The 20,885-nt window shown below is 41.2% G+C and overlaps 1 protein-coding gene across 1 annotated transcript in view; it reads right to left on the reverse strand.

The window, feature by feature from the left end:
* Positions 1-20,885, reverse strand: part of FGGY (FGGY carbohydrate kinase domain containing) — a 121,391-nt gene that overhangs the window by 44,737 nt on the left and 55,769 nt on the right. Inside the window, exon 8 of the mRNA XM_050977667.1 lies at positions 17,691-17,794. Within this exon, the coding sequence (XP_050833624.1) occupies positions 17,691-17,794 (104 nt within the window). The remainder of the gene's footprint in view (positions 1-17,690; positions 17,795-20,885) is intronic.

The raw sequence follows: 20,885 nt of genomic DNA on the forward strand, positions 1-20,885 counted from the left end.
AGGCACCTAACAAATCTGGGAATCCTGCTTGGTTCTCCCTTATCTGCTCTGATGCCCTGACTTACTTTCCCTGTATGTGTACACATGTGTCTGTGCAAGATTTTGGCTGACTAAACCCATTAAAGAGCAAGAATAGCTGCACTGAATTTACAAAGGCATTTATGACTCCAAGTGGACGAAGCTACGTCAAAAACATTGCAAAGACATTTGGTTTTGTTTTGTTTTCTCTTAAAACTACAAATTAATACAGCTTTGAGTTTTCATCACCTCGATGGGGCAAGCCTTCTTTTATGACTTCAATAACAAAACGAAGCACAACAAAAAGCAAATCCTAAAAGAAGCTGATTTTTAGACCAATTCCACTTCACTGACCTTACTGAGAACACAACATGTGGTCAAAGTTCCCGAAGTTCTGCTCTGAGCTGGTGATGGAAGCATGGGGAGAACCCAAACATCCCAGCTCACTCCCACCCTGGACACAGGACAGTGTCCCAGGAGGTGACAAGGTACATTTAGGGCAGAAGGGGCCTGGGGTTTTGCAGGCTTATCTCAAAATATTTGTGATGCAGAGAACTTTGCAGGATTCTGCAGTCTGCTGAAGGAAAAATCTGGTTATGGCAAAGGGATCAAGCTTAAAATCCAGCTGCTGTGTCACCTGAAAAAAACAAGTAGCCAAAGGACATGAAAGGCATCAAGATGCTTTATGAAATCAGGGGAAAGTCTCAACATCCAGAAGGACAATAGAATTTATAAAATAAAATACAAACCCACACCTTTTTCCTGTCATTAGTCTACCATTTAACAAATTCTCCTGTAAAAATGTTTAGATTCATTAAAAGACCAAATTCTCCCTGCAGCCAGTACTTCTGGCTTTGTGTTTTGGACACTCACAGGAATTTAGGACAGGATATTTCCATGCTGGCTCTTCTCACATTACACTAAGACCTTCCTATCCTCTTACTAGCAAAGTACCATTTGTACACATTCCAGCAAACTTTCAACACATGAACAGAGCAAACGAGGGCGTCGGGAATTGCCACACCGATGAATAAAGCCAGCAGAGCACTTGGTTATCAGTTTTGTTGCTGTGGGAACTTTTAACTGGAATAAAGAACATTGGCTTGTCATGCTGGGCTTTACTGATGATAGGGCATAATCAGATTTCCCATTTCCCCCTTTCACTTAAGGAGTTTAACTCACATTTTGCAGACTCCGGGCTTTGATACACATGGAAAGGAAGAAAATTTGGAATAACAAACTCCCCAAAACAGACACACAATCTTTGAGAAGCAACAGGGTGAGCATCCTCCTGTAGCTATATGCATCAGAAACAGCAAATGGTTTCCATTTCCCCTCCTTGAAATATTTGGACGGTGATTAAATCTTTCAAGCCACGCAGCAGCTGGCATTTGTATTTTCATAATAAAAGGTCTTAATTCTGTTTGAGTATACATCCCACTCAATCCCACTAAAACACATGACTAGACAGAGGCATAAGGTTGGAGAAATAGTGCAAAGTTTGCTGCAGAACCCAGAAGAAAAGAAAAGCACAATTTGCCAGATTCAGGGCTATTTTGGTTACAATAACACCATGTCTCTTTTACAGCTCTCAATTGCCTTCAGACATTCTTATGGTGATATAGGAGGATCAATGTCATTATTTTTTTTTTCCTTTAATGAGCTTAAGAAAATCCTTAATCTTTTTAGTAGAAAAACAACATGTGTTTCAGATTTATGGGCAATTGATTTTTATTTTTAAAGCAAATAAGAGATGTCATCCTTCTCTGGAAGTTAAAATACAAATTCAAAGGGAGCCCAAGATTTTCTGCCTTCCATTGAACTGAAATTCCTCCTGTGACACACTCCCACTGTGAGACATAGTAACAGTTATTATCTTTTATATAGAGTGAAACTGAAACACAGGATATCCTCTGCTAGAGGTGAGAGTGATCTCTGCACAATTAATGCAGCAGGAATTTGAAGACAGAAGACGAGAGGAATCTGAACCTGTTCAGACTTTGAGTCATAAGCTGCATCTATAAATATTTCAGCTGAACGTGTTCACACAGAGACTGCTGCCCTCATGGGTGATGATGCCAGCTCAGACAAGGATTACACCCAGACAGGCAATTCCACCTCACACTTACTCTGTCTGGGGATGGGGGACAATCCTTTTGTGCAAGGAAATGTCACCTTTCCCTGCCTCCCCACCATACACATTCCTGCTTGCTCAGCCCCATCGTTTTGGATGAAACAAGCACTAAGCAGTTCCAAGATTTCTGCTCATTTGACAGGGAAAAAAAAAAAAAAAATAGAGTTCCACACCTTCTGAAAGGGGGAAGAAGGGAAATAAAGTTCTCTCTGGGCGGGTTTAACCTCGGCGTGTGCTTTATAAAAGATCATACTAATATGTAAGATATGTAAACATTATAGAGCAATCAGAAACAAATGAAAGGATGAATTCAGTTTAACAATATTCAGCTGTGGTGCAAGTGCCAGAAGGCACTTTTTGTTATGAATAGATCATTTGGATGAGTTACAGGCCAGACTTGAACCCTGGCGTGCGCTGGGAAAATCAGTGTCAAACTACCTAAGATCAGAAGGTATCAGCAGCACATCTGGCAGCCCACAGAAATGAAAAATGTTTTTAAAATATAAAAGGCTATATAGAACTAAGGTAAATTAAGAAAGGACCTGCTTAAATGGCATTAATATGAGATCTGTAATGTATTTAATTTAGATTAGTCTTTCCCACTCGCCTCTCCCTTTATAAAAAAGGCAGGCAAAAAAATCCATTTCTGTTATGAAAGTCTACCTGGAAAAAAAAAAGCAGGAGAGGCTAATTCACAGCTCATGTGAGTGAATCAGAGGAGTCTTTAACCAAAGTTCAGCTCTCAGGACTGTCTGAGAGCTGAACTTCAGCTTCAAGGACAGACAGAACAGAGACCTTCACAGAGAAGCCTCACCTGGGCACCCAGCCATGCCATCAAATGAGCAAGTGGCACTGTGAGATTTGTTTCACTTAGCTCTGTTTTCCTGGACCAGCCATGATGATCAGGCACATGCTTGTGCTTCCTCCTCAGCTTTATGTAAATGTTAGGGCAATCAGAGACAAGATAAAATAAAACACACCACGCTGGAGAGAGCAGTTCTGTGAAGTATGAATTTCAGCAATTTTCTTCCCTAGTTGACACCATCTGTTCCTGGTGTAGGCTCACACAAACTCCTTCAATAGAACTGACAGAGGATTTGGAGAATTTGGCTATTACCTGAAAAGCAAATCTTTATATTAACAAGGTATATTACTATATCCATCTTCAGCCATTTTAATTTCTGCTTTTTAATACTGAGCTTCTGATACGTGGCAGCATTCTGCTATTGCTATCAGCATCTCTATTTACTTCCAATCTGCCATAGAGAGAGGAAAAACATTCTGTGGGACTATTCTTGACTTACACTCACTTCCATGAAAGCAAGTTTAATCCTTTATTCTACTTTCAGAGTTCAGTCACATTAGAGTCAAAACTTTTTAAGTTAATTACTTGCTAAGGAGTAGCTAGATCAGAAAATTTGTTTGAAAATCACCTCACTTATCAGCTTCTATAGCCAGAAATTCAGAATAACAGCTGCTTTTGTTAGGCTAAGACAGGTATGAAGAAAAGATCTAAGATATTAATGGAGAGAGCAGAGAAAGAAACAAGGAAAAGCACCATATCAGTCACCAACTAATAAATGCTCTTTACAGTTCTGGACTTTGATCACTGACAAGTCAAATACTTTCATTAACTTTTTTGCTGACTTTTAACTTCCAAAGTTTCTGACTGCCTGTGGATTCAGAATACTGACAGTCATTCAATTCAGAGGCTTTGCATGGATGCATAAAATCCTGCATTAAGAAAACTGTATCATTTTGCTTCTGCTGACAGATGGATCTTATAGAGCTACTCGACCCCAACTCTCTGACAAAGAATGAAAGAGATTCATAAAAAAAAAGGAAAGAACTCAAAGGGAAACCCAAGAATGTTTCATTTCTAGGTTTCTGGTTCAAACTTAGGTCACAGTAGCTACTGAATGTGTGATTTAATAACAGCACTTGCTGGTGGCATATAGATATATAAATACACATAGATAAACTGGGCAGAGCTGGGGCATGAAATTGTGTTTTCAGTGAACTGATGCCGACTCTAAAATTGCCATCCTGGCACTATTTCTCAAGCTTTAAATGGATTTAAAACTAAGCTTCCCCATAGCTCTGGAGGCTATTTTCTAAGTTAAATGTATGGTGAACCAAGTCAACTTCTTAAAATATGTCTATTAGTAGCAGTAATGACATACAAAACACAAAACAATATTCTAGCTTCAGCCTGATGTAAGATATATTTAAGAAAATAAGGTTTGGGAACACAAGAAATGTTTCAGGACACAAAGGAAATTAAAATTTATTAATATTCCAATTCCTACAGGTCATACACTGCCAGCAATTTATTTGCTTATATTTTAAGCTCAGGTCCCCTGGCCATCATGGGTTTGCTATGCAGCTGCATAGCTCGTGGTGGGCAAGTCACCAGCTCTGCCCCACGTGACAGGCTGGCATCCCCTGAGCCATCCTCAGTGACAGATTTACTCTGCCATGATATTAAGACGAGACCACAAAAATTCTTGCACAGAGCTCACTTTATCCCACTGGAAGGATGGAAGTCACACAAGTGACAACAACAACAGAGGGAGGACGAGGACTTTGGGGCTCTGCCTGAGCTCACCCACCCACAGATGGTTTAGGTAACCTGTTTACAGGCAGCTGAAGCATTCTGGTTTAGGGGATACAAAACACTTCCATGAATGCCTCACTGAACATGCACCTCATCACTTATTGCCAAGGCTATGCCACAGAGACCTGGAAAATTCAATCCCTGAAGTAATTACCTCCCAGACAAAACTCAGTACAATCTAAAACTGGGGGACACAAATGGATTCTTGGGGACTACTGCTACCTCTTACTCCAAGTAGTAAACTGTGTGAGAAGGGCAGCAAAATGTGAATGACACACATGCAGAACTATTTCTAATTTTCTAAATTCTCCATAAAACATTAACTGGTCTACAAACTAGAGGCCAAACCAGGTATGTGATTAATGTGCAATAAAGAAACCACACTCCAAGGGCAACTTGATTGCTTCATCTCTGAAAATATTTCAGGTGAGTTATACACTGGGACTATATACTGCACAACCCAGCTCTATATCTAACAAGAATCAATTTGAGTAAAACTTCACAGAGTTTATTAAACATTTGCACAGTTAGATTTTTTTTTTAAGGCTAAATAAGGAAAGGTATTTGGAAAAAAATAAAACTTATGATTTTTAATAAAAGAATAGATTAACTCAAGATAATGCTAGTTACTCAATTTTTACTGAGTTTATACTTATTGGTATAAAGAGGAATTAATCTAGACCAGCAGAAGTTGTTTATATTTACTGGTATTAAGAGAAATTCATCTAGAGAAGGAAAAGACAAGGAAGATACTAGCTCTTAAAAGAGTTAGAGCTCATCAATTAAAATGTTGTTTAAAACTGACAACAAAAAAAATCATATTTATCAAAAAACTACCCCTGTTTTAATCTACTGTATTTTAGAAATGCAACAGATCAGGCAGGGAATAAAGAGGTCAGAGACTGCACTTGTATGACAGCTTTTCTGGATATCTGCCATCAAAACCAGTTTGAAGCTGCATTTCTGAGAAAAGCTTCTGACAGTGGATGCTCTGGGGCTGAACTAACTCACTGCTGTGACCCCCTGCACCTCCTGAGGCCCCATTTTCAGGCAGCAGCCAGGTCCAGCTTTTCATCTGAGCTGGCTGTGGGTATTTTTTCCAACAGGCTGCATCAATTTTCAGCCCAAGGTATGTTTGGTATTAGAATGTCTTAGGGTACAGCCACATGAATAAATTATTATGGGCAAAACTTGGAGGTCAGTTGCCCAGCAAAACCACCTCTACTCATCATCCCTCTGTGGTGTATGGTGTGACAGATCCCAGGGACCTGGCACATTGCACAGGAAACCAGGGCCAGGAGTGCTGCTGGGAGTTGCTGACATGGTACAAATACACACTATAGATTACTCAGTTCATTTCTTCATCTGCCCCTACTCTTATTTCACCATTGCACAAAAGGATTTTTAAAATCTTAATTTTGCCTTTTTTTTTTTTTTTTTTTACTACCAGTCTTATGAAAGAAGCTGGCAATGATATCACCTTTAAACATTAACCAGCCAAGCTGGACAACTGATATTTGTTTTAAGTAGAACAATACTTTTCACATTATAAAATCCTGCCTTTTTCCCCAGGGGAAAATAGAGAGCAATACTAGTACCTACCTCCCCTACTGTAAACTTTTGACTTTCTCTTTCTGCACTCAAACCTCTACATTCAAAAGCAGAATAAAAAAACAGGAAAAAAAAGGAGAAAATTATACTGGAAGTAGAAAATGCTCTTCATTTTGTTTGCCTCACTATTATCTAAGTAAAAATGGAGAGATATTAATAAAAGAGAAGCTGAGAGGGCCATGTCTGAATGTGTTCCTCAATAACTGTTCCAGTTCTTTGCTGAATTTTACCTGCTGTTTGCAGAAGATGGGAGCTGTAATGGGATGTGAGCATTTGGAAGTTGGCCACTTAAAGCACAAGCTAGAAGAGGAGCATGGCTTAATTACAGCTCTCTCAGGAGCACTAATGAACCACCCCAGCAGACAACCTGTAATTGTTTTGAGAGAAACAATTAGAGAATGGAAATATAAAAATCAATGCTATGGAATAGACACAAAGTTCTCAACCTTCTATGAGATCTTCTGCCTAACCATGACTTTCCCCAGGCACTGAGAGCAGCAGACTTTCAGCTTTTACCCAGGAAGCATCAAAAAACTCTGAGCCCTATATGTGAATCAGGGTCAGGAGCTCCACAGGTGATGGAAGGGAGCAGCAGCTTGGGCTTAGGGAGCTCTGCCATTCTGGGAAGCTGGATCCTGAGACTCCTGTCAGAAAGAGGCAGGTCCTGGATCAGTCTGGGATCCAACAAATGATTGTCTAAAATTGTCCTACCCTAAAAGGGCTCAGAGGCCCCAGTGTGCATGTTTTCTTTTAGAGTAATGATGCTGTTTGCTGTGTAGAATAAAGAGTTTCACCAGGCACTGTGAGATGGTTGAGAGACTGGATTCAAGAATAGGGAACCACTCCCAGAGATGAGCTGGAGCAGGGGGATCAAACAAGTTCTGCATAAGCACAAGGAGAGCCCAGGAGGGTCTGGGGAGCAGTGCCAGATTATCAGGTCACTCAGAGTCACTGATGAGAGGGGTCTTCAGGAGAACAGACAAGTCTAAGTACAGTATCTGCCTCTGCAACTGTCCCTGGACACAGAGAAAAACAATGTTGGTGTCCTGCACAGAAAGTCTGCACCCCTGTAAAGTTTGTGCTCCTTGTGTGTGAGGTTAAAATCCTATTTATTCCAGGAAGCAAACCTAGAATTAAGCCTGGGACGAGCTCTGGAAGAAGTTAAATGGGATTGAATGCAGGGGTAATCATTCCAGACTCAGTCAACATCCACCATTTCCTTCTGCCTAAATCAGAGATGCAAGAACTTCAAAAGTCTTGTCAGGGACCTTGACTGAATGCTCAGCTTTGCAGCAAACCCTTTAAATTAGATGAATTTTGATTGTTCCAAGCTTAAATGTTCACATCCACTTACTTCTGCTTTTTATCAGTATCCATTAACACTAAGCTTATTTATGTTTCAGCTTGGGAAAGTACACGATGGACACACAGTAGCCTATGATCCTTTTCTTTGTATTCCCAAAGGTCAAGGTTTCCTTCAGAAATTGGTAAAAAAAGACCTTTAATCTGCTAAATTGTTTTCAAAGTCTAAAACAGAAAAAAAAAAGCGCCCCCATTTGTGATGGATTCAGATGCTTTTTGCTAAGCACTTAAGCACTAACAGTTCTGCATTGATTTATTTTATTGTTTTATTTAGTGAAATGTCAGGATACAGATATACACATTAACCTTTTTTTTTTGCTCATATTTACTGTGTCGCCTTCCTTGAAATGGGAACTGCAAGTGCTTTGATAAATGGGCTGAAAGGTTGTCTGGTTACCCCATGGCTTCTGCTTGTGTCCTTGCTGAAATGCTGTTCTGGACCCTTCTGCAGCAGTGCTGCTCCATGACTCACTGCAGTTACTTCTTTGCCTCTCAAAACAATAGTTCACTGGGGATCCAGGGCCTCAAATGAGCTACAACCATTTATTCCAGCCATTTATTTTTACTTCTCCTCCAGTGATAGATATTCACTGTCACAAAATGCCAGTTTGTGGGAAGATTATAAATCTTCTAGCACAGCCATTTTAACTTTCCACTTGATAACACTACAGTTTGCTGCTATGGAAAGTTGAATCCCTTAAAGCTCATCACAGTATGAACTAACTCTTCTTGTGTTTAAAACAATAAAATCAAACCCCAAAAGCCATATAGTCCCTTCTAACCTATTGTTAACAGTGGGCAGTAACAGGTGTCTTAGGGAAGATTATAGAAATACAGCAAATATACAATAATTTACACAAAAATATCCTCCCAGCCTCCAGTGAGATGAAGTTCAAGCAAATTTCTCTTCTTACCTTCAACCAACACAAGATACCAAGTCTTAGAAGTGACTGATACTGCAAACAACCCCCAGTTTTCATGAAGAAAAACTCCATTTGTGCAGTAGAAAATAAATTTACTATAATAACAAGTTACAGACCAGTGCAAGTCTTACAAGAACACTGGAGTTTTTTAAGTCTCAGAATTATTCCTTTAGTTCATAGCCCTTCAGTCTCCAATCTGGTTTCTAAACAAACATGTCTCACATATTACTTGCAGCAGAATCATATTTTAGGAGACTACTGAGACGTCATCCCAAACTGAAAGGTTGGGAATTGTACACATGGAACAGCTATGCCACAAGTAGCAAAACAAACTCTACCCCTACATGGCACTTGAGAAAAGCCCTCCAGGACCCCCAGCCAAGCTCTGAGGATTCCCAGGCAGACCCAGTCCTTGTCACTGTGGCTGGATGCCCTTCCCACACACCTCAAGGGCTTTCTTATTTATTTTTTGCATGATATAGTTCATTTTAGAGATTTTCCTTTTCCTCCATTATCTAAGTGTTCCTTCTACATCAGTGAAGGCCACAACCAACAACAGTATCATGGCTGCAGTTCAACAAATCCTCTGCAGTACCCCTGGAGCTGGAAGCAGATTCACATTATATGGGATATGCATTCACACAGTATTTAAAACATATTTTTAAACATTTGAATAACTAAATGGGTAAATCCTGAGGATCTTACCCAGTGTTTATTCAGCCCTTACTTACTGAGACAAACTCCCAGGGACAGAGTAAACAGTGAGAGAGGACCTCAGGCCTTCACCCACAGCTATAAACAATGAACTCAGCATAAACTGTGATTCCCAGCTGACACTGGGAGAAAAGCAGCAGCTAATGCTTCTCCCCACTTTGCTCCCAGAGGGATTACATGACAAGAGATTTACTTTCTCCCTAAAAGAGCTTGCCCCATCCAAGATATTGCCCCATTCACAGCTGGAACAGCAACAAGGAATTTACATGAAGAACTTACTGACTAATGAGATGATGAAGAGAATTGGAAATGGAGGGGGAAAGCCAGAAGGAGAGACCTACTGCCCAAAGACTGATGGAATTTGCCTGACTGGGGGAACTGTTGCTGTTAAGAAGAATAAACAGCACTGCATCTATAGCCCCTTGGCTGTGGAGCCCTTGATACTCAGCACTCCATATCACACCTTGCACTGGAGAGATCTTTGTCTGCACAGCTTCACTTTGTGCTCATAGTGCAAGTGAGGGAACCAAGGAAAGGCAATAATCTGACAGAATCACAGAGCAAACCAGCTCACTAAACAAAACATGGGATTTGACCCCAAACTTTCACAACCCTCACTGTAAATAAGGCTAATTTCCAAATTTTAAAACTAACAGGAAACTGTTAAGTTTTCATACAATTATTGTATTCCCTCGAAAATTCCATTTCATTGTTCCATGGCCCAGAGAAAAAATCTAGGAGATGACCAAGAATATCCCTTATCATATCTCATTTAGTTTATATTTCAGTTATGCTTCTACAGTTATTGGAAGAAAAAATGCAGAAAATTGAGTCCTTTTTGTTCTCCCTGCCCTGAGATCTAGAATCACAGAGCAAGCAGGCTGTTCAGTAAGTTCATGCCTACTCACAAAAACAAGAGAGACAAGGGATCTGGAAAAGTCATTCATTATACTTTTGTATGCTTGTGATCTGAGAAATATCCCCTATGCAGCTCTCCTTGGAGCAGAGCACTCCAGGAAGACACTTGGGGTTGCTCAAGACTTTGGGCTTCAGGCCAATCCATCCTTCTGGGTCTAGAGAGGAGTGATCAGATTTGGTTACCCTGCAGCCTTGATGGGAGTGTTGCACCTGTCAGATCTGATTGCATCACCTTGAAGAATATAGGAAAAGAAAAGCAAAATTCTTCTGTTACAATGAAAGGCTGCTGCTGCTGATGGACACAAATTAGAATATTGCTACTTAAACAACAAATCAAAGTAAGTTGCTTTTTCCTGTCCCCCACGATGGAGTGATGCTGTCCTGTGAACATCAGTGAAGGAAGACAAACATTTAACTTTCCCAGAATCACAGGGTACAGAATACAACCTCCTTCCTACAACAGAAGAAGCAAAATCCCCCATATCCTATTAAAATATACAGCTGTTACAGTTAAGAAATGAAGGTCCAAGGTGGAGTGAGGGCTTGATCTAATAACAGGTAACCTTCAATCCCACACTGCTTTAAGCAGAGGGACCCAGACAAGGGAACCCAATATTTCCAGCACCAGACCAGCTAAATCTTTGTAGTGTCAACATAAGAATGGAAGCTCAGTCTCTCTTGCTTACTCTTCCTAAGGCAAAACATGGGGAAAGGAGTGAAGAACAGAGAGGAGTCCTATAAGCAGTCAGACCTGGAAAGCCCAACACACAGACACTGCAGAAAGAATCATGGAATCATAGAATGGTTTGGGTTGGAAAGGATTTTAAAGCCCACCCAGTCCCACCCCTGCCATGGGCAGGGACACATTCCATTATCCCAGCCCTGTCCAACCTGGCCTTGGGCATTTCCAGGGATGGGGCAGCCACAGCTTCTCTGGGCAAGTACTCTGAAGGCTCAGTAGCCCAAATCCAACACCCTGATCCTCTGTCAGACAGGGCAGCTTGCAGTGAAGCTCAGCATGGAAAGCACTGCGTGTGTTGGAATCTTCAAAGATTCCACTGATGCCAGTGAGTTGCCTCTTGAGCCTTCATGGTTCTCCAAGCAGAGCATTTATCAAAGCCTTCTCTGTCCACATCTATTATTTGAGTCTTTGAACTCAACTGATCTGTTCACAAAAGGCAAGGAGAGTTGAATGTACAGTTTTGTGGGAATATTGCTGAGCATTATCTACTTTATGTACAATAGAGACTAAATTGCTTTCAGATACGTTCCCCTGCACAGGTTGATTACCAGCAAGGCACTGGGGTGCAAAACTTTGATGTCTCTGGACTGGCATAGGCTAAATAGGAATGTCCCATTCTCCCCATCACCAAGGCATACCTGAGCTTTGAATTATGCCAGGCCAGGAACAAAGGAATCTTGCTCATAACAAAACTTTTAATAACTCACTGAGAAAGCCTCTCTTTCATCTCTGCCAAGCTTTAGGAAAGGCTGGGAGGCAAGCAGAAATAAACATTGTACAGACTCACCACTGCTGGCTCTAAAGTAAACTCTCCAACTTCCTATTTACATTTCAAGATCTTAAGCTTTGTGGTTTACTAGTTCTGCAAGTAAGTGCTTTGGGTTTTGGAGGCTGCCTGCACATGATCTCCCCCCACTACTGAAGTCTTCCTAGCTTTTATTAATATAATAGGGAGGTCAGAAAAGCAAAAATCTTTTGTATGCCCTGCTAGCAGAAATATTTTACTTCTTGCTTTTTAAAAACAAAACAAAGCAAGCAAAGCATACAACAGCAAATTAATGCCAGCAAAGGGGATATTACAGTTGTGTTTGTTTCTTTTTGAAACTGAGGATGCTGGAACAGGGAACAAGAGAGTTTCATTAAAAAGGGTGTGGAGGAGTTCTTTGAGGCACAAGTAAAAAAAGGTGGCAATTTTATGCATTTATAACCCTTTTAAGGCCATTGGCTGAAAAGGCACCTAAAGAGGCTCTGTGACCTTTTTCTACATGAGCCTAAATCTGTGTACACCAAGGACGGGCAACCTGCAACAACAGTCGTGAAGTAAATGTGGTTTTCATTTCATGCAGCCTTCCCTAAATGTAAAACATCTTCATTAGCTGGGAAGTCAGCACTGTGACTGCTGCCAAATGCAATATAGAAGGCAGCAGAACTGTGCCGAATGAGGACAGAAGGACGGAGAGGCTCCTGTGACACTCAGTTCTTTCTCCCACCCCAAAGACTCTGTGGCTCACATGCACAACAGGCTTTATAGGGGAGAGGAATATTTAAAAAGCAAGACGGCAGGTGCTTATCAATTCCATAAAGCCCACAGAGATCATCTCCCAAACTTGCCCAGGCTGCCCCAACCTCACCAGGTTTGCTTTTGGTTTTATTTTTTCCCTCCTGCATTCCTGCACCTTCTCCCGTTCGCCTGACCCTCCCAAAGGCAGCGCCTTTCCCCTGGTCAGCAGAAGGACAAATCGCTGTCGCTGCTGCCGGCTGGGTGGCAGCCAGCTGGCAGGGCTGTGCTGCCCTGGGCTGTGCCCTGTCCCCCAGGAGAGCGCACGTTCCGAGGCGGGGATGCCGGAGCGGCGCACGGAGGGAGCGAGCGGGGCTCCAGCGCAGCTCCGCGGGCACGGCCCCGCCGGATCGCACTGAGCTGCCAAAGCAGCGCCAGCCTGCTCAGCCCTGCGAGCCCTGCCCTGAGGAGCCCCTGCGCTGCGATCAGTCCGAAGGCTGCTGCTTTAACAACGTGGCATGTTCTGAAGAGGAGACTCTGGTGTCAGAGCCAAAATACACGGAATCCACTTGCTGGTCTGGCTCCCACTGAGATTAGAGATCAGGCTCCGAGAACACTTTGAGCCAGCATGTCTCTGCTGTCTCCTCTCCAGGATGTACTGCAAAGGACACGTACTGTGCATGCTCTGGGGGTGGAAACGTGCTTAACACTCTGTTTGTGCGAACAAAGCTGGCAGCTCGGGCGGATATTGTGGAGCAAAGAAGCTCTATTGTGTTTGCCAGTCATCACGAGAATGAAATGAACAAATTTAGAATTGGGCTGGAGTTCCTTCAGCAGAAAGCACTCAAAGCCTAGTCAGGCTTAGTGAGAGAGAGAATATGGGATATTCTTCCTGAAATAATCCATAGTAAACATTGAGCAAAATGATCTGCTCATTTTATGTTCATGTAGTTGCTCTGTGTTTTAGATCATGTATTAGATCTGAAAAAGTAGAAGATAAATTTCTTGTGCCACTCCAATTGAAAAAAATTACTAAATTATACAGTTCAAACCACGTGAACATTATCACACAGGGAAAAAAGAATTGTGCACCAAGCCAGGTGAGTCCGTTCCCAATGCCAAGAGAAGTAACAGAAGTAACAAAAGTACAGAAGTACTTTTACCAAGTCACAAAAAAGTAACAAAAACAGACGCAAAAGAAGAGGTTGCATCTAAACTTGAAGAGATTCCATGACAATCCCCAAAGAGATGTGTTGAGTACAGAGAACTGATAAAGAAGGAATGACTGAAGAAGAACACAGGCCATATCACTAAATGAAGACAGGAAAAAAAAAATATCAGAGACTCTGGAGATAGTGTGGAACACAAACCTTGTACATTTGGGACTCAAAATACCAGCAAATTCACACTCCCCCATTAATAAGCTAAAATTAGGCCAGACCATGTTCCCATTGAAAGCTTCTCTGCCTACTTTTTTCAGCTGGGAATCACAAAAGGTGTTGGAGTAAGAACAAGAAATATTTTCATGATAGTGCAACTTTGCCCTGTGAAAGCACACTTTTTTCCAGGACTGGGATGGGGGAATATAGAAATGTGTGCCTGAAAACCTCCTGATCTCATAAAGATTTCAGGAAAAAAAAAAAGGATTTTTTAAAACCCTTAAAATACCCCATAAAACCCTAAGACACTGGCAGGAAGACAGGCTTTTAGGGAAACCAGCTACCTTATTCCCAGAAGTCAGGGTATGTCTGTTAGACCCACGCAAACTACAAGTTAGGAATAACAGGCAAGCTCCTGTTTCAGTGCCTCAAACCTGCTGTGATTTTGCTAGGAAAAACTACTCACACATTTGGTGTAGTCACCATGGCTACACAGGGAAAGGCTCCTAAAAGTTCCAAAGCCAAATGTGGGTGCTGGAGCCCAGAGTCCCTGCCTGCAAAGCACCATGGCAGTGGCAGCCCACCCAGGAAAGTCAGGGATACCCCTGAGCACAGAGACCAAACCTGCAGGGATGAATCCCAGCCCCAAAACAAGGGACAATCCTTCACAAGTGAAAGAGCAGCTTATTTGCCATTCCAAATGCAAATTCTACCCATGTCTCTTGCTAGGGCAAAGGAGGCAGCAGATAATCATGTAAAATGCATAACTGTCCAAAAATATTCAGAAAACCATCTTTTCTCTTCTTTTTCCTCATGGATAATGGATGAGCCCTGAGGTGGCAGTGACTTTCAGCAACCAAGAGCTCAGACCTGGGCTGGGGTCAATAACCTAATTACAGCGAGTATTTTGCTGCTTTCATGAGCTATTCAACAGAAACACAAAATTCTTTGTGTGCTTCTGTTTACCCCAAACTGTCAGTGGTTAATTCCAAAAGCGTATCCTCACTTAAAAATGGTCGTTCCACCACAAATTAAGCTATTATAGCCATGAGTAAAATTAGGTTCCACATTTGTACTTTCTAAAATATCAAAGGCATGATTAGCAAAGTCTTTTGTTTAAGATCTCTAGAGTCCTGGAGGTAATGAAAACTGGGTCGAGGAGCAGTTTCTCTGAAAGTTTAAAGTAAATGCTGTGTTCAAGTCCTGTGACTCATGGAGTGCTTGGTCTGCAGAATGGAACTACTGTACCAACACACAGATACCAGGAGCAGTCCCCCTGCCCTGAGCAGAGGAGGAGGAAGGGGTGGAAAAGAAAGGCATTGCAGATGATTTTGAACAGTTTCCTGTTACGGCCCCTTGAAAGAAACCCAGCCGTACTTTCCCCTGCTTTCTGTTTGCTGAATTTCTCCTGACAGTTGGCTCCTTCGTTTGCCAGAACCACAACAAAGGACGGCCTTGAGTTTCCACACAGGCCATTTTCTCCCTCTCTAGTCTCTGATCATCTCACAAAGGTATTATTGTTGCTGGCTCACTGGGGCTCAGTGCACCTGAGGCACATCAAAGGCACTTTTTAATGCCCGCCTGACCACACAGGTCTCTCTCCCACTGCATTAAATTAAACTCGATGATTAATCTCTGTAGCCCTCAGGGTCCCTTGGTGCACACGGAGAGAGAAAATATATATATTTCTATCAAAACACAAGTATAATATACTTTCATTTTATAGCCCTAATTAAAAAAAGGAACAGCTAATTTTGGCCAAATGCAGCTGCATATAGGTCTCATTAAAACACAAATACAACTGCTCTGTGTGCTCCACGCTCACTTCATGCAGCCTGTTCAGGTAATAGATAAAAGAAAAGAAAACTAAAATCCTTTCACAGATTAGATCCAGAGAAGTTTAGAATTTACTTATTGTCTGCTGGCTAGAGATTATTATACCCCTCCCTGTGCAGATGGGTGAAGGCAGGCAGCTAAGGAAATGATTATAAAATGCTGAGTAGGTAGATTTAAGTAAAAATCTACTTAAATCTAGCAAAAACTGCACAAGTATCTATTCCTGAGTTTGGACTGAAGTGATTAAAAGCCGTAAAAGGTTCTGCCTCGTGCAGTCTGTGTTCAAATTTGGGGTTGCTTTGATGACAGAGCATCAGCATGGATTTTATCACATCCCTTTTGCTACATTAGCATATTTAATGGAGCCACAGCTCTCATGGTTGTGGAGAGTGAAGACAAAAAATGTTAATATTGATGTGCCCTGCTCGAGTTTGGGAAGTCAAACAATCTGCTGTTGTGAACTGGGTTTATGTTAGAACTTACCAATGTACAAATATCAACCATTAATAAAAAACCACACACCTCCTCCTCCAGGGCTGGTTGTGCTAAAGGAATGAGCCAGAGCCAGCTGGCCCTGGGCCAGCTACCCAACACTGCCCTTAGACCTTTGGGGGAAGCTGCCTGTGAGCTCCTAGCTCACTGCAGTCCAGTACTATGTCTTTATTAACTCATTTTAACAATTTAAACTAACTCAGCTAAATGAAACAGGTTAGGAAGAGTTCACCCAAACAGCTTCTACTGAAGGGGCAGAAACCTCCATTAAAAAACAGGAAATAATGGAAGCAGTGGCAGGGCTTGAAGGGTGACTCCTTCCCCAGGGTGCCCCACCTGCCCTACGACAGACAGACAGGTACCAGTGGAATTTTTCAAAGACAGAGCAAGCCAAGAGTGATGGAGTTTGAAGCTTGAAACTTTTGTTTAGGAAGGAACCAAAATATATTCCAGTTGGTCCAGGGGATTTAAGCTGAATGCTCTGTTTCACAATAGTGGGATTATTCATGTCCTTAAATTCAATCACGTGCTAAAATGCTTTGCTGAACAACAATCCACGTGACAAGATCACCTTTTCTTCATGCTCAAGATCACCATGGATTCATGCTGTTACTACAGAGACAACTTAACTTATTGTTAAGCCTGATGTTTTATTATCAGCCTCCTTTCTTTTTCTCTCCTGGAGCTTTCTCCATGAAGCATGTCATTCCTCTCTAACACCTCCAGCACTCCCAGTGCCATTTGCTCCTTTTGGAAAAATCCAAGTTCTAATCATTCTAAATTTAAGACCAAAATGAGTTTTAAATAAAAAATGTGGCAGAAAAGGGTACTTATCTAAATGGAATGCTCTCAGACTCATACATTTTAAAACAGTATAAATTTCAAAAGCAGACACTAAATTTTAATTGCAATCTCAGAGAAAGCTTTTGTATTAATTCACTGAGAAAAATTAGCAAAGTGAAAACTGCTTATTGAGGGGTTTTCTTTCTTTTAGTCATGATATGTCTCATAATTCTATATACCATGGCAATTTTCAGAGGGAGAAGGATTTATATTGATTAAGGGAGGAGGTGGGGGAGCAGGGCTGTGACTAAGATGGGCCCTCCTTCTCCAAAGACCCTCTTCTGTAACACATTAGTGATAGGCTTGTCACAGATAACTCAGGCTCAGGCTTTGGCTCAGATTTCAGGCTGCTCTTTAAGCCACTCTGGCATCGTGGTTTTTACTTTCCATGTCATTTTTCAATATTGATTTCTACTACTATTAAAGTTCTTGCTTAATAGCAAATGCACGGTAATTTATAATTAATATCCAAAGGTAAAGATAAAGTTACCAGAAAAAAAATCAAGGAAAAAAGAACGAGGTGAGAAGGACAAAGGTCAATTTTCCTTTCAAAAACATAAGTTAGTAAATTCTGCACAAATTAGGATGACACATAGAACCTACCCCCATGTGGCACGAAGATGTTCCACAGATCATAGCGACTCGGGATGTAATGGGCTGGTTCTCACATGGAAGGTTGTGTCCTTTCACATCTGCTCCAATTACTCCTATTAAAATTAAAATTCTCTGTTAAAGAAGAACAAGCCACCCTGCACCAAACAGACCTTTTCTGCACTCAAATAATTGCTGAGTATCTCACAGCACTGCTGCAAATTAAGAAAGTCTACTTAGCCAACAAAGGAAATAATTTCATCCATCAGAATAAAGAATTTATTCCAAATATAAGGACCCAAGATGATTTCTTCTAAATGCATGTCTATCATCATGATTTTTAAGAGTTATTTTACCTAGAAAGTGTTATTTTACCTGACATTTATTCTCTTAGGTAGCTCACTGACAGGCAGAATAAAAGTGCCCCGCTGTACTGGCAGGCTGCAGATGTGTTTATTTGTTCACAGTTTATTATGAACATCCTGGATGATGTGTTTTGTCAGGGGATGAGTTGGAGAAAGGGGTAACTTGGCAGGAGACTGGAAGGCTGCCAGCTTTGTTGTCTTCACTGCTGCTGCTGTTCTGTCCATGTCAGAACCATCTAAAGGCAGATTTTTCCTCCCCTTTGAGGAACTGAGCTTGGCTCTGAGGAGCACCAAGTCAGCACCACTCAGCCTGCAGCAGAAAATACACCCAGGAGATGCCAGGCAGACCTACAGCTGAGCCTCAGAACACATCCCATCCTGCTTGAGTCACTTCAGAGGAGGCTACAGAGGCAATCTGCCCTCTCCTCCTCCTCCTCCTCTCCCTGGCACCACTTCGTGCTGCACTCAGCAAAATGCAGCAGCCAACAAGTAACATTTTTACATTGCACTTTTCTTTTCTTAAACATTGCTTTTCAGCTGGCAAGCTGGTCACCAGACTGTGCATTTTCATCTGCAAAACTCAATTCAGAGAACAGTATGTCAATACTGATAAAAAAAATCCCCTTCATCTCCCTGTAGAAGGATCAGGAAAACATTTGCTGGACGTTGTGAAAGATGCCAAGTGTTAGGGCTGGTTCATATCCTACATTTCATTAAAACCCTCTTGTTTAGATCACCACTGCAATGCTGTGTTATCAAATCAGCTTGTTGGGTTGGTCTTACTGGGATCAACATGGTTGGAAGTTATCTAAAACATCAGAAAATTAAGGGCTACAATTTTACAGTCTTAAAAAATCTATCCTCGTGTCCCTTTAACTAAAGTGACTTGTAACTGTGAATTCCTAAAGAGACTTAGAAACAACAAAAAGCTAAAAGTAAGGCTTCTACTTCATGTTTTACTTTTTCACTGCTCCACCATAATGAATGCATATTAGGAATTTTGGATAGGGTTGTCTACAAGGCAAATTCCTGCACTAAGCAAGGCTGTATTAGAATTTCTTGAGTTAAAAATACTGTTCACACTTGAGAGGGAAGAAATCTATTAAACTAAATAGTCAGCATATGCTACAAATGTATTTTCATAAACAATATAAAACTAAAAAGATCTTTTTAATTGCTAAGAAAATATGCCTTCTGCAAAACTGGAATTATGGCTCTCTTTGGAATTTTAGTCAGTGGCTTCACCAGTGTTTAGAATTGTCAGAGTCTTCCTATTTGTGATTAATTAAAATCAGACAGCAAATGTCTGGAATGTTGGCTAAAAGTTATATAACTGCAGTTATAACTCACATTCTCCTATAGCTTAGGTGGAACTTTTCACAATCTGAGGTAGATTCAAAAGCAGAAGCTGAGAACAAGAAGTCTGTGCACCACCCAGAACAGAGGAGAGCTTTTTAGGAAGGCAAGCAGTGCTTAGCAATGTGTACTTCTGGATCTCTTCCACAGTGACATGGTACTTTAGACACTGCACCATAAATCATCTACTTTTGTTGAAACAATGCTGATGCCTTTTGAAAAGGTGCAATGTAAACAGCATTTTTATGAGGCCAGCCCCACAAGCCTGGCCTGTCATCCTCAGTTTCATCTGTACACTCTCTGAAATTAGTACAGTAGGTCAAAATGCAAGATATAACTGCTTGGCTCTTAGATCCTCACTTTTCCATAAGAGGTATCAGATGGACTGACCCAGGAGTCACACATGACCTCCTCAAACTTACACACTAAACAATTATTACCTTATTGTACTCAAAGCTTTGAAGCCTTCATAAACTTCAGGAACCTGCTCAGCCAAACCACACTTCACATCCAGCCAAAAGCAGATCTGAGCTGCATCAAAAGTTATTAACACTGCAAACAAGATGTCCATCACATCATTCTGACTTAGCCTGCAGGGTGTTTTCTTTATAGATATCTGCACTCTTTGACTCTCCTTTTGTTCCTGCTGTCATTTTTGGTATCAAATCTTTTCATTTTTTCTGTCCTTTCTACTAAGTTTCCACACCATTTCCAAAACATTTATTGCCCTTCCCAGATTCAAGAATTGTGAGTTCCACTGTAAATGCTCCTCTTGTCCCAGACTGCACTGAGCTATGGTGTGATTATCATGCAGGGTCTCCCACCATCTTGCCTCTGTAATGCCCCCCTCTCCCTAACAACAACCTGTGTGTTGGTTTTCTCCTCCTGGCAATCATTCCAGGAGTCTGCTGGTGTTTGTGGTGCCATCTGGGAAAACATATTCAGATTAGCAGAGTGTCTTTATCCACTGCAGCCCTTTCCTGTGTGATGCCAGTAGCTGAGTCTTTCTAATATCAGAGTTTCTTTTCACAAGTCTGTATCAAGGAACAGACAGTTGCTCTCTATTATTTTTAAAATTCAATTGAGTGATTTCAGCATATGAAGAAATGGGCAAACTTTTTGTGCTCTGGATCAATAACCATGCCAATTAAACAAGGATCTTCCACTGCCACTTTAACATGCTCCATGACAACCCAGTTTTGCAGTAAGTTCATTCTTTCGGGTCAGATTATTACTCTGTTCTTTTCCAAGAACACAGAATTGCCAAGGCACACAGTTTTAAACACGTTTTTATGCAATTAGGATACTGACAGATATTTTTAAGCCAGTCACAACACACCTACAAATATGACACTGAAGCTCAGTCTTCCTTTTTGCAGACAGATCTACATCTAATCCTTTCCAGGTAGCAAGAAAAGCAATCTCAATGATTGCCTAATCTCACCAAAAGCAAAGTATAGGGATTTAAACACTAAAAAAGTTCCAG

Source organism: Serinus canaria, chromosome 8, assembly GCF_022539315.1.
Source record: "Serinus canaria isolate serCan28SL12 chromosome 8, serCan2020, whole genome shotgun sequence".
Classification (NCBI taxonomy): Eukaryota; Metazoa; Chordata; class Aves; order Passeriformes; family Fringillidae; genus Serinus; species Serinus canaria.